Source organism: Lagenorhynchus albirostris, chromosome 9 (assembly GCF_949774975.1).
Source record: "Lagenorhynchus albirostris chromosome 9, mLagAlb1.1, whole genome shotgun sequence".
NCBI lineage: Eukaryota > Metazoa > Chordata > Mammalia > Artiodactyla > Delphinidae > Lagenorhynchus > Lagenorhynchus albirostris.
This window is the reverse complement of record NC_083103.1, coordinates 69,831,000-69,845,443: the sequence shown is the minus strand read 5'-3', so window position 1 is coordinate 69,845,443 and position 14,444 is coordinate 69,831,000. Positions and strand designations below refer to the sequence as shown.

At 38.4% G+C, this 14,444-nt stretch overlaps 1 protein-coding gene across 5 annotated transcripts in view; it reads left to right on the top strand.

Moving 5' to 3' along the window:
• Positions 1 to 17: 17 nt before the first annotated feature.
• The window catches only part of MRE11 (MRE11 homolog, double strand break repair nuclease), a 64,956-nt gene continuing 50,529 nt past the window's right edge, over positions 18 to 14,444 (top strand). For 4 of the 5 annotated variants that reach the window (XM_060160235.1, XM_060160232.1, XM_060160230.1 and 1 more), the window contains exons 1-4: positions 18 to 104; positions 835 to 952; positions 3,481 to 3,613; positions 8,549 to 8,709. In XM_060160235.1, the coding sequence (XP_060016218.1) occupies positions 933 to 952; positions 3,481 to 3,613; positions 8,549 to 8,709 (314 nt within the window). In that variant the 5' untranslated portion in view covers positions 18 to 104; positions 835 to 932. The remainder of the gene's footprint in view (positions 105 to 834; positions 953 to 3,480; positions 3,614 to 8,548; positions 8,710 to 14,444) is intronic. The other variant, XM_060160234.1, reaches the window with a different exon arrangement.

Below are 14,444 nucleotides of genomic sequence, written 5' to 3'. Positions count from 1 at the left end.
AAGGAGGTGCTTTTTCTCTCCCGCTTAATTCAGGTTTATGGCCAAGCTGCTTCTCAGGCGGTGCTGTTGCTTTTCTTCTCAAGAATCTCCCTCCTTCTTACCGGGTAAAAGACAGCCTCGGGTTCCAGGGTGGGGCTTTGGAGAGTCCAGATGTGGGGTAGTTTAGGAGTCGCTTTCTGTATCTGCAGGATCGCGAGCGGAAGCCCAGAGAGGATTGACTCTGGGCCGGGTAGGCTCGGGAGGAGCTTGGGAGGTTTCCGCGTTCTGGTTTCTGAGGGTTCGGTAGTGCGGGGCTGCTGAGGCTTAGAATCCCCACCGAACCAGGAATCCGGACGTGGGAGGGGTCGTTCCGCGGTGGCAGCCGCTCCTCCCAAAAGATCCTGGCCATTTTCCTTAAACCACGTGTTTCTGCTTATTTACACTAGCTTTAAACGTGGACCCCCTATCTTTTCAAAACAAGCCCATTCCTTAAAAAAAAATTTGTGTTTAAGCAGGAAATACGGGGTCGCCTCATGCTCCAGAGTAGCCCATGCATGTAACTTAAACATTTCTGCACATCCAGAGTTCGTGTGCTAAACCAGAACTATTGGGTGTGACCCTTTTTGCCCATTCATTTAACAAGCATTAGCTTCCCATGGGGCATAGAAAGGGAAACAGGAGAGGAGCGTAATCATAATGGTGTAAGTAGAGTGTCACTGGAGATATGTTTTTCTGTTTTGTTTTGTAAGCTCTGAAAATAAAAGTATAGTAGGTGCTTAATTGAAAATGAGACACTTCCAAAATTGCCAGTCTGCTTTTTAAAAATGTGTTTTAAATAATATAATTTTGTTTTAGAATTTGGAATCGAGTGAGTTTTCTGACGTGTTTGAGCACAGGACCCAGGGGTACTTCGAGAGAGAAGTGGTCCTAGAGGAGCTGGACTGATCATAGAAATGAGTCCTGCAGATGCTCTGTAAGCACCTGTCTTCCGAAGTCGTCTTTGTTGCTTTGGGTTTCTACAGTCTATCAACTATGATCACCATAAAAGAAAACTTATTTAATAAATTATGAGTAAATAAAGACCTTGCCTCTGAATACAAGTGTTAGTCATCAAAATGAATATTTGGAATGGTTAACATTTCATGCTATATGTTTATTAACTAAAGATAATATGCAGCTATAGATTGGGGTTTTGCAGTAGGTTGGCATATTGCTATATAAGTTTATGTTCTTATGTTTTGTCTTAAACTATTGAAGCTATAAATATGCTTGAACTAAGTCTTACTAGCTAATGCAAGTCTTTTTTTTTTCTTAATTTAGTTTTGGCTGCGTTGGGTCTTCATTGTTGCGGCAGGCTTTCTCTACCTGCGGCGAGCGGGGTTGCGGTGTGCAGGCTTCTCATTGCGGTGGCTTCTCTTGTTGCAGAGCTCGGGGCTCTAGGCGCACGGGCTTAGTTGCTCCGCAGCATGTGGGACCTTCCCGGACCAGGGATCAAACCCGTGTCCCCTGCATTGGCAGGGGGATTCTTAATCACTGAGCCACCAGGGAGGTCCTACTGCAAGTCTTTTAAAGCAGATTTTTAAAGAAGTAAATTGCTTTAGTACTGAATAAATTGCAAATGAATCTGACTAAAATGAAAATAAATAAAAGGACTAGAAAAAGTTATGTGGAAAAAGCTTCAAACTTGGAATATTTCACCCTTGTTTTAATTTCTTTTTATCTATCTGTCTGTCTATCTGTCTATCTATCTATCTAATCTATCTAGGCTGCACTGGGTCTTCGTGGCAGCGCGCCGGGTCTTCCTTGCAGTGCACGGGCTTCTCTAGTTGCGGGCTCTAGAGCGCGTGGGTTTAGTAGTTCCGGTATGCGGGCTTAGTTGCGGCATGTGAGGTCTTAGTTCCCCAACCAGGGATTGAAGCCGGGCCCCCTGCATTGGAAGCGTAGAGTCTTAACGACTGGACTACCAGAAAAGTCCCCTTAATTTCTTAATTAGCATTGTGTAACCTTGGACAAGTTAGCAAGCCTCTAAACTTTGTCTCCATTTCTTCATTTGTATAATTGGATTACAAATGACTCTCAGGGCTTCCCTGGTGGTGGCGCAGTGGTTAGGAATCCGCCTGCCAATGCAAGGGACACGGGTTCGAGCCCTGGTTGGGGAAGATCCCACATGCCACCGAGCAACTAAGCCCGTGTGCCACAACTACTGAGCCTGTGCTCTAGAGCCCGTGAGCCACAACTCCTGAGTGCACGTGCCACAACTACTGAAGCCCACGCGCCTACACCCCGTGCTCCGCAACAAGAGAAGCCAACGCAATGAGAAGCCCGTGCACCGCAACAAAGACTAGTCCCTGCTCTCCGCAACTAGAGAAAGCTGGCGCACAGCAACGAAGACCCAACGTAGCCAAAAAAAAAAAAAAAAAGACTCTCATTAATTCTCATATTTAAGTGAGAGACCTCAAGGGAAAATACCTTACAAATTGCTATGGAAGTCTGGGTAGTAATGTGATCCGAAAGTATTCTGACTTACCTGTATGTATATAGCAATCAGAACTGTTCATATCATTTTGAAGTTTATGAAGAGAAATCTTTTCTGGAAAATTCTCTTATGTATAAAGATTTGAATTTTGGAGATATATATATATAAATTTTTTTGAAGTTCGTATGGTTTAGTGAAAACAGCCTGAGTGTTAATAACGGGTTTTAGTTCCATTTCTACCATTTTGTTTCATGATAAATCAGTTAATTTCTCTGTATATAGCTTTCTAGTTTTTCAGAGATAACAATACTTAACCTGTTTACGTGTGGGAGTTGAGATGAGATCAGGGATACCAAAATATTTTAAAGACAATTAAAAGTTATATTAAGTTTAAGAGAGAATTAATAACTATCATATTACTGCTTCACATGAAAGTACTTTTGAATACTACCAAATTTAAATGGCATTGTAAATTAGTTTTGTTACTTGGCTAAAGTCATTAGTGAAAAACTAACTTTGTATGGCGAGCAAACCTCTTCAGGGGCCTGGATGTAAGTTACTAGTTTATTAGGATAAAAATCTACTTATAAAGTAAGGAGAAGGGCTTTTAAAATTAACCAGTTAATTCTAATTTTCCTGGGAAAATGCAAAGTAGATAAATAGCGAGTTTAGATACTGAGATCAAATCCTCTTGGATTTTTGCTGTAGAACAGAGCAGGAAAACAACCAAGCTTTCAAATTCAGGTTACATATCAGTTTATGAAACTGGTTGTAATGAGGTTATACATTTCTGAAGCAGTTACAGAACCTTTTAAAAATGTGTGTACATTTGTTCTGCTTTGTATGAGTGGTAAGAAAACTGTGACATTAATGGTCTGTTGAATGCTTCAAATTTTTGGACCTCGTTTAGGGCTAGAAAAATGATTTTACGTCATAACTGCTATTATTTTATAGATTTAGGTTTCAGTTTGCTTGAACATCCTTTTAATGAATTATATTGACATGTTTCTTCTTTTTAAATACAGCGATGATGAAAATACATTTAAAATCTTAGTTGCAACAGATATTCATCTGGGATATATGGAAAAAGATGCCGTCAGAGGAAATGATACGTTTGTAACACTTGATGAAATTTTAAGACTTGCCCAGGAAAATGATGTGAGTTTAGTTTGCATTTTTGCGATTTCTACCAAGTTCCCATACTCAACTTGCTCTTTTTTTTTTTTTTTTTTTTTTTTTTGCGGTACGCGGGCCTCTCACTGCTGTGGCCTCTCCCGTTGTGGAGCACAGGCTCAGCGGCCATGGCTCACGGGCCCAGCCGCTCCGCGGCATGTGGGATCCTCCCGTACCGGGGCACGAACGCGTGTGCCCTGCATCGGCAGGCAGACTCTCAACCACTGCGCCACCAGGGAAGCCCCACTCAACTTGCTCTTTTTCCTTTTAAAGATAGAGGTTTGTTTTATAGGCCCATGTCCTCACACTGCCTGCTTAAATATCTGTATACTGAAAGCCCAAAGCAGAATTTGTGTGCTTTATTCCCTGAATTCAAGTAGGAGCTACTTTTGTAAATAGTCTGTAAAAATTTACAAATATTTACCGTGTTTACTGAGTGCAGTATCCTGTGGCAGTTTCTATTTGAAATGTAAAGATGACTGTCATAGTTTCTGCTTTCAAAGAACATGCAGCAAGCAAGTCAGTATGTGAGATACGATAAATGTCAAAGATGCTCAGATGCAAGAGCCGTAAGAGTATAAACAGCATTTCCTGGGAGTTTGGAGGTAGAAGAGATCCCATTTAGATGAGGATAGCAAGATGAGGTGAATGAAGTGGCATTTAACTTGGGCTTAGAAGGATGGTAGGCTTTTAATGAGTGAAGAGCAAAGAGAGTGTACACCTCCCGTGAAGCAGTAGGAAGGGCACAGAGGCGAGATGATTGGTCCATTAGGGATACAGCAGCTGTTTGGCTCACTGGTAGGTCGCGAGTTAGAAAGCGCGCTGAAAGACTAGAAATGTGGCTTGAGCTGCATCAAGAGCTTCAAATACCAGATTGAGGAGTTTGTACCCCGTTTAACAGAAAGTCTTCTGCCAACAGAGTACAGCATGAAGGCAAGATAAGTTGGAGGCTTTTTAAAAGTGGTGCCATGGGATGGAAAAGAGGAAATGAATGCAGGAGATAAAGAGAGGATTTGGATACTTTGATTGGTTAGTCAGTCGTAGGGGGTGGGGATGAGGGAGAAGGGGATGACGGTGACTCTGGAGTGTATTATGTTTGGGTGGATGGTGGTACCAATAATAGAAGTAGGTTTTAAATAAGGAAGATTTCTTCCTTATTTTCATACTTCCTTATAACATCCTTCCTAATGTGGGAAGGTGATGAATTCTGATTGAGACCATTTGAGTTGGAGATTCCAATAGGACATTCAAGGAAACATTCCAGCAGACAGTTGAAATGTCCATCTCGAGCCCAAAAGACAGCTGGGGAATAAACATAAATTCTGGGGACTTGCAAACTTCAACCTTGACTTTTCCTCAGAGTTCTCTTCAGTTTTTCTGCAAGTCCTTTGGTTCTTATTCCCAAATGGATACAAGTGGAACCTCTCTACTATTTTCTACCTTCATGTCTGTAAACTTAGTCCAAAACTTGTCATATTTTGCTGGACTGCAGTAGCTCCCCTTAGGTTTTTTTACTTCCATTCTTTCCTCCTACAGTATTCAGCATAGCAGCCAAAGTGAACTTCCAAAAACCATGTCAGATCATGTCACTCTGCTGCTTATAATCTAAGTGGCCTTCCACTGAATCTAGAATAAAAATTAAACTACAAGGTTCAGTGTGATCTGGCCCCTGCCAGGAGACTTCATCTCCTTCCACTCTGCCTGGTTGGTTTGTGCTTCATCCATACAGAGATGTTTGTTCTACTCTGGTACCTCTGCATGTGTGGTTCTCTTCCTGCTCAGAGCACCTTGATCTTGCCAGGGTTGACTTCTCAGTTCTCAATTCAAGTTTTACCTTTTTTGGGGAGGTCTTACCTGATGTCTCAACACTCTTATCACATTACTCATTTATTTTTTTTATAGCACCATCTGAAATAATTTATTGAATTATTTACGTGTGTATTATCTTATCCACTAGAAGGTGAACTCCATGAGAATGAAAAATCTTTTTTGTTTGCTCATGTGTATCCTAGTACCTAGAAAGGATCTGGCAAGCAGTAGGTACTCTTTTTTTTTTTTTTTTGCGGTACGCGGGCCTCTCACTGTTGCGGCCTCTCCCGTTGCGGAGCACAGGCTCCGGACGCGCAGGCTCAGCGGCCATGGTTCACGGGCCCAGCCGCTCCGCGGCATGTGGGATCATCACGGACTGGGGCACGAACCCGCGTCCCCTGCATTGGCAGGCGGACTCTCCACCACTGAGCCACCAGGGCAGCCCAGTAAGCACTCTTATAAATGTGTCTCCTTTTACCCTGAGGGCAGAGAAATTTGGAGTCAAAGAATGTCTGTTTCCTGCCAGAGAATCCTCTGTCCTTTCTTTTCCAACTCTTAGGTGCTGAAGTATTTCTTTCCCTGAGCACGAGCTTTTTTTTTTTTTTCTTTACCTTGTCCTTTCCTTCCCTTGCATTTCCTCCTGTTTCCCCTCCCTGCATCCTTTAATCTTAACTGCCCCCTCCCACCTACAGCCCCATACTGGTACTTCCAAATGCATGTTTACTTCCCCCCATCATTTGTGTTTATTATTTCTTCTTATTGAAATCTAAGTTCTTCCCGATTTTTAAGTCCTCTATTTTGTGGGTCTGTGCCATCTAACCAGCCTTATTTCTACTCTCTAGTTCTTTGGAATCTTTTTTTTTTTTAACTTTTATGTTGAAACAATATCAATCTTACATAAACATTACAAGAATAGTACAAATAATTCCTTACCCTTCACCGAGATTTTCCTACACTTTACTACATTTGATTTATCCTCTCTCTTCATAAACACACACACACACTTTTTCTGAACCATTTGAGAGTAAATTACATATGTAACCACAGTGCACTTATCAAAACCAGGGAGTTATGTTGATTCAGTACGATCATGTAATTCTAAGATGCCAGTTGTCTCGACAAAGTCTGTCATAGCAGTTTGGGGGCAGGTCAGTGGTGTCCAGTTGCCAATCCAGGATTACATTTTGCATTTAGTTGTCACGTCTCTTTAGTCTCTTGTAATCTGGGATGTTTCCTCTGTCTGCCTTGTCTTTCATGAACCTGACATTTTTGAAGAGTCCAGGGTAGTTACTTTTGCAGAATATTCCTCAGTTGGAGATGTCTGACGTTTCCTCATGAGTAGATTCACTTTGGGCAGAAATACCAGAGAAGCAAGTTGTGTTCTCAGTGATCCCTGGAGTCACAAACCAGTTTTTAAAAATATTAAAAAAATTTTTTTGTTGTTTGTGGTAAAATACACATACCATAAAACTTACCATCCTAACCATTTTTAAGGGTACAGTTGAGTAGTGTTAAGCACATTTGCATAGTTGAGTGACCAACCTCCAGAACTCTTTTCGTCTGGTAAAAGTGAAACTATATCATTGAAACAACTATTTCTCTTTCCCCTCCCCTGTAAAAATGTTTGTTTGCTTTGTTGTTTTTTCTATGCCTTGGATTATGATCATTTTCTCCCTTTACTCAAATCATGTTTGGTTTTGAAGACCTGGCTTAAATCCCACATTTTTATTGAAGTCTCTCTGACTGTTGTCAGGGCAGAAATCTTTTCCTTATTTCCTTCTAAGTTCCCTGGCTGGTCTAATAATTAAGTTGACGTAAGACAGATTAACAGGGTAAAAATAAATTTCATATGTATGGGAGCCCCACAAAAGTATGAGACTCCTCAGCAGTGAAGTAATTGAGGCTTATCTGCTATCCTGAGCTAAGGAGAAGGGGAAAGGAGTCTGGGGCTTTAAAGGGGAGGAAGGCAATGCACAGGAAGATGAGACGAGCACATGTTTGGTAAAAAGGTGTTTGCCATGCCATGCGATGTCTTTCTGATATCAGAAATTGTCTCTGGTAATAGCTCTCTTCCTGGTACATGCCCCCATCCAGATTCTTTTAGGCAGTTTAGAGAGAGGTAAAAAAGCTTTTCCTGACTCTGCTGAGTCTTAATTGCCTTCAGCTCAAAACAGTCCACATTGCCACAGTGGGTCCATTCTGTGGTGACATATCCTGCTGCCCTCACTACTGTAGCCCATGGCGATCTGTATTGCTGGGTTCTTTTGTATAATTAAGAACTTAATCAACTTTCTTTAAGTAGATTGTACACTTTTGAAAGTGTGTTGGACTTTCTTTCTGTGTGATTTCCCTTCTCTCTGGTTGTTCCTGAATGTTCTTCCTCGAAATCTCATTTATCCTTCATGGTGCAACTCAGATGCCACCATGCCACCAACGTCTTCCCAGACGTTGTCCTCAGGTGAATTTCCTCCTCTCAGTTGGAATGTATTGTAATGTCATCTCTACTCCTGGTTTGTTTATATATCTGTTCTAGTGCGTGTCAGAGTCTGACTTACGTTTAGATGCTTAGCAGTTTGTCTCTCCCGTTAGATTTTGAACATACTTAGGATAGGGATCGTATTTTATTTATCACACTCAGTATAGGGTATGGCACGCTGTCTGTATTTAATGAGGGCAAGGACATGATATATTTTGTAGATTGCTATTTCCTTAGCTGCCAGTGCCTGTAGGGACTCTAAATAATTGTTGAATGAATCAAGTGAATAATTTGGATTGAATCTGCTATCCCTTCCATAGGTTTTATTAAAGTGCTAAGTTTATGTTTGATTTGGATAACTTTAAAAAAAGAAGTATGATCACTTTGGGTAGTGTGAATTAGAAACTTGGTGTAGTAATTTGAAGATGGCCTTTTTGAAGGTGGTCTAGGAACCTAAGCTGAAGTCATATTAATAACCAGATTGAAAGGCCCTTTAACTAAACAAAATATGAAGCTTTAAATCTCCACACATAATTCTATCTTTTACAAGATTTTTTTTCTATCTCTTTGCGCTATAGTTTTAAAAATTTTATCTATAAAGCATACTAATTTTCATACTATTTTCTGTTGATTAGGTGGATTTCATTTTGTTAGGGGGTGATCTTTTTCATGAAAATAAACCCTCAAGAAAAACAATACATAACTGCCTCGAGTTATTAAGAAAATATTGCATGGGGGATCGTCCTGTACAGTTTGAAATTATCAGCGATCAGTCAGTCAACTTCGGTTTTAGTAAGTAAGTATATTTAAATGCTTAAATGAATGTTTCCTTATGATATTTAATATTACATGTATGTATAATATAATATTTTCTGTATAAGACACATGAACATGGTAATAATTGGCCATTTTACCTTCACTATAAGCTATTTCCTTGGTAAATGTAGTTCTTTGAATTTTCTGTACATTGTTGTATTAAATTCTATTTCCCTAATTAATAGTGAGATGAGTAACTTTCAAATTTTTTTTGTACATTTGGTATCTCTTCTGTTCATATCCTTTGTCCATTTTAAAAATTGGGATATTTTTGTCTTTTCCTGTTGAATTTGCAGGAGTTATTTCTAGATATTAAGCCTTTGCTAGACATGTATTTTTTCTCAATCAGTGGATTGAGACTTTGTTTACAGGGCCTTTTGATGACAGAAATATTTAATTTTGATGTTCATAGTCAAACACGTTATTTTTTTTCTTTAATATTTGTGCTTTGGGGACTTATTTACAATATCCACCTAGAACCCCATGTCATAAAGGTACTCTGTTTTTTCTTAAACATTGTACAGGATACCACATTGCATTTAGTTGAAATGGTCTCAAAATCTCCTTTCGCCTATGCCAGACTTTTCCAGGCAGACACTGACACTTTTGAAGTGTACTGGTCAGATATTTTGTAGAATGTCTCTCAACTTGGGTTCTTCTCATGATTAGACTAGGGTTATTGGTTTGGGGGAAAGAATACTCTTTATAGGTGAAGTGCCCTTCTCAGTATGTAAGGAGTACATGCTATCAACATGGCCTGCACTGGTGAGGTTAACCTTGGTCACTTGGTTAAGATGGTGTCTTGCAGGTTTCTCCACTGTCAAGTTACTATTTTTCCCTTTCCATATACTGTTTGTTAGAAGAGAGTAGCTAAGTCCAGCCCACACTGAAGAGAGGGTGTTACGTTTCACTTCCTGGAGAGAGCAAAGAGTATCAAAGAATTTATGGGCGTGTTAAAACCACTACAGTAATTAGTAAATATTTTAGGGGAGGCTATGCAACTATTGTTTCTCTTTAAAGTTTGTCCAATCATTTTAGCATTCGTCAGTGGCTCTTGCCTACAGCAGTTTTAACTGTGGTGTCCTAATGGTGATTTTCTAAACATTTCCCACATACTTTCCGCATTTATTAATTGGAATAGTTCTGTAAAGATTTGTCCCTTGTCCCCCATTTGTTTATTTATTCAGTCGTCTACATCAACAGGAATTTATTCAATTGTTTATATAAGTATGAACTCATTTTTTTTCCTTTGGATTGTAATTTAATACTATTATAATCTATTTTGTTGCTCAAATAAATTGTTCCAGCTTTAGCCTTCGGGGACTCTTTCAGACCACCTCTTGGGTCCTTTCAACATGGCGTCATCTTTTCTCCCCCCTTTTTGGCTCTGTAAGATGCTCCAGGCTAATTTTGTATTTTCTTTTCCCTAGCTTTTTAGACTCATCCATTTCTTCAAGGAGTCTTGGTTCCTTTTGGAAGCTAGAATCTGGATGCTAGGCATGCACATGGCTATTGTCACTGCTTCTAGGCTCTCTCAGTGCACAGAGCTTAAATACACACACACACACACACACACACACACACACACACACACACACGTATACATGGAAATATGGAAAAAAATATATATATATATATAAAGTAACCCCTGAAAACAGACATAGCTATATTTATTTCTTACCTATTTGTATATATATATTTTAAAAATGAGTTTATATTGGGAGGTAAATTTTTGGGGATTTTTTTATGTAAGAAAATGGCTATTTTTAACTTCGGATTGATAATTTGGCTGAGTATAGAATTGGATTTTAAAAGATTCTTGTAATTTTTAACATATGTCCTTGTTTTTAAGAATTCTGATCAGTCTTTACCCGTCTTCTATTCAAATCTAAAACTTTATTATTTTTAAACTGCTTCACCCACCCCATAGATGTGTTTACCTATTTCTTTGCTTACTATTGCTGTTTCTTATGTTTCATTCCTTTTGTCTAGATTCAGTTTCCTTTCCGAAGTACAGTTTTTAGTAGTTTTTCACTGCCTGTCAGTAAACTTTTATTTTTTGGTGCTTTTGAGGAGTCTTGCTATCATTTTAGTTGCTGGAAAAGCAGTATAACATAGTGCTTAAAAGCATGGATTCTGATATAAGACTGTCTGAGGTCAAATCCTGGATCTGCCCTACCTTAGTTTCATTATTATAAGATGGGAAAAGAATAGTGCTAATCTTACAGAATTGTTGTTAGGAGTAGTTGAGTTAATAAGAAAATTACTTAGAATAGTAGCTGGCATAAAGAAAACACTCAGGTAACCATTAAGTTTTTCTCATTGCCCTTAGCATTTTGCAGTCTTACTGTGAAATATTTAGTTGTGGATTTAGTTCTATTTATCCTGTTTGGGCTACATGCATTTCAAACTAAGAATTTTTTTTGCAGCAATTTTGGAAAATTCTTATCCAGTATGTTTTCTGTTTCCTATTCTTTTTTTTCCTGAAAATTATTTATATTTTACCCACTTTTTAATATTCCCTATAACTTTATCTCTTTGTACTATATTTTGGATAATTTTCCCTCTGGTTTACTAGTTCATGTAAAAAATAGACCAAAAAAAAAAAAAAAAGATAGGGAAACTCTGAGAAAAGAAGACTACTAAGTAGTGACTAGCTCAATTCAATCCCTATCAAAATTCCAATGGCATTTTTCACAAAAATAGAACAACCAACAGGTACATGAAAAGGTGCTCAACATCACTAATCATCAGGGAAATGCATATCAAAACCACAATGAGATATCAACTCACACCTGTTAGGATGTCTGTCATCAAAAAGATAAGGGAGAACAAGTGTTGGAGAGGGTGTGGAGAAAAGGGAACCCTTGTGCACTGTTGGCGGGAATGTAAATTTGTGCAGCCACTATGGAGAACACTGTGGAGGTTCCCCCCCAAATTAAAGATAGAATTATTATGTGATCCAGCAATCCTACCTCTGGGTGTATATCCAAAGGAAATGAAAATGGGATCTCAAAGAGATAATCTGCACTCCCACATGCATTGCAGCATTATTCACAGTGGCCAAGATATGGCAACAACATAAGTGTCCATCAGTGGAAGAAGGGATAAAGTTGTGATATATGTATGTATGTGTGTGTGTGTGTGTGTGCAGATATATATGCACACACACAGCCATGTATATATATATATTCAGCCATGAGAAAGGACATCCTTTCATTTGAGACAACATGGATGGACCTTGAGGGCTTTATGCTAAGTAAAATAAGTCAGACAAAGAGACAAATACTGTGTGATATCACTTATACAGTATATGGAATCTGAAAAAGCTGAACTCATATAAATGGAGACTAGAATGGTGGTTACCAGGAGCAGGGAGTTGGGGGAAAAGGGGAGATGTTGATCAAAAAAATATATAATTTTCAGTTTAAAAATGAATAAGTTCTCAGGATCTAATGTACAGCATAGTGGTTATAGTTAGTAATATTTTATTTTATACTTGAAAGTTTCTAAGACAGTAGACCTTAAATATTCTCATTACGAAAAAGAAATGGCAGTTATGTGACATGATGCAGCTGTTAAGCTAGGTGTGTGTGAAGCTTAAAGTGGTTATCATTTTACAAAATATGAGTGTATCAAATCAACACATTGTATACCTTAAAGTTATGCAATGTTACATGTCAATTATATCACAATAAAGCTGGAAAAAAGAAAGTATATTATAATGCTACAATAATTTAAAAAGTGGTGTGACTCATGAATTGATAGGCAGATAAGTGGAAGAGTATAGAAATTCCAGAAATAGCCACAATACATGTGGGAATTTGGTATTTGATAAAGGTGGTATCTCATATCTCCACAAAAAATATAGCTTATTCAATAAAAGAACTAGAAGAAATTGTTAGACATTTTAAAAAAAGATCTGGATGTGAAAAAGACTTTTCTAAGTGTTAACACAAACCCAGGATCCATAAAAAAAAAGATGGATATGTTTGTCCTTGTAAAAGTAAATTTCTGCATGGCAAGAGCCTCCCAAAGCGAAGTCAAAAGTCTGGGTTCAACCAGGAAGAATATTTGCAACTCATGGCAAATTACGGTCTAATTTTCCCAATAGTTAATAGTTAAGTAGTTCTTTCAAGTCAATTAAAAAAAAATCCATGACTTAATAAAAAATAGGTAAAGAATATGGACATAGTTCATAGAAAAGGAAATAAAGTAGCATTTTAACATATTAAAAGAATATGAAAGATGCAAAATGAAGTATACTGGTATATTTTTCTCCTATAAGATTGATACAGATCAGTAATTCTCAGTCCTGGGTGCACATTATCATTACCTAAGAATCTTAAAAAATACTGATGCCCAGTCTCCAGGTCATTTAATGTCTCTGGGAGTGTCTTGGACATTGGTGGATCTTCAAAGATTCCTAGAAAATTCTAACATGCAGCTAGGGTTTAGAACCACTGGCATAGATTGAAAAAGCTTGATAATGTATTGGGTTGGCCAAAAAGTGCCTTCGGTTTTTAAGTAAAAATAAAAGACACATTTTTCATTTTCACCAAGAACTTTATTTAACAATGTGTTCACCCTTTTGTTCCACTACCTTCTGCTGTTTTTCAGGCAACTTCATAATTCCATCTTCCCAAAACTTTTTATCTTTTTGAGCAAAGAACTGTTCCAGGTGCCTTTTGCAGTCTCCAGGGAATTGAAATTTTTTCCATTAAGAGAATTTTGTAAAGATCTAAATAAATGGAAATCCGAAGGTGCAATGTCTAGTGAATATGGCAGATGAATCAGAACTTCCAGCCAAGCTGTAACAGTTTTTGCCTGGTCATCAAAGCAACATGCAGTCTTGTGTTATCCTGATGGAAGAGTATGCGTTTTCTCTTGACTAATTCTGGATGCTTTTCGTCCAGTGCTGCTTTCAGTTGGTCCAATTGGGAGTAGCACTTGTTGGAATTAATGGTTTGGTTTTCCAGAAGGAGCTCATAATAGAGGACTCCCTTCCAATCCCACCATACACACAACATCACCTTTGGATGAAGACCGGCCTTTGGTGTGGTTGGTGGTGGTTCATTTTGCTTGCCCCACAATTTCTTCCCTTCCACATTATTGTACATATCCACTTGTCATTGCCCATCACAATTTGTTTTAAAAATGGAACTTTTCATTACATTTAAGTAGAGAATCACATGCGGAAATACGGTCAAGAAGGTTTTTTTCGCTTAACTTATGTGGAACCCAAACATCAAAGCGACGAACGTAACCAAGCTGGTGCAAATGATTTTCAGTGCTTGTTTTGGATATTTTGAGTATGTCGGCTATCTCCTGCGTGGTATAACGTTGATTGTTTCCAGTTAATGTCTCTATTTAATCGCTCTCAACTTCAACTGGTCTGCCTGACCAGGGAGCATCGTCCAGTGAGAAATCTCCAGCACGAAACATCTCAAACCACTTTTGATGTGTTCGATCAGTCACAGCACCTTCTCCACACACTGCACAAATCTTTTTTTTGCATTTCGGTTGCGTTTTTACCTTTCTTGAAATAATAAAGCATAGCATGCCCAAAATGTTGCTTTTTTCCTTCCATCTTCAGTATTAAAATGACTACACAAACCTTCACCAATTTTCATAAGTCTTTTTTTTTAAATGCCCGCTGATATGACAGCTGTCACATACAATCTAACAAAATTGTTTCAAATGGAGTTAAAGACA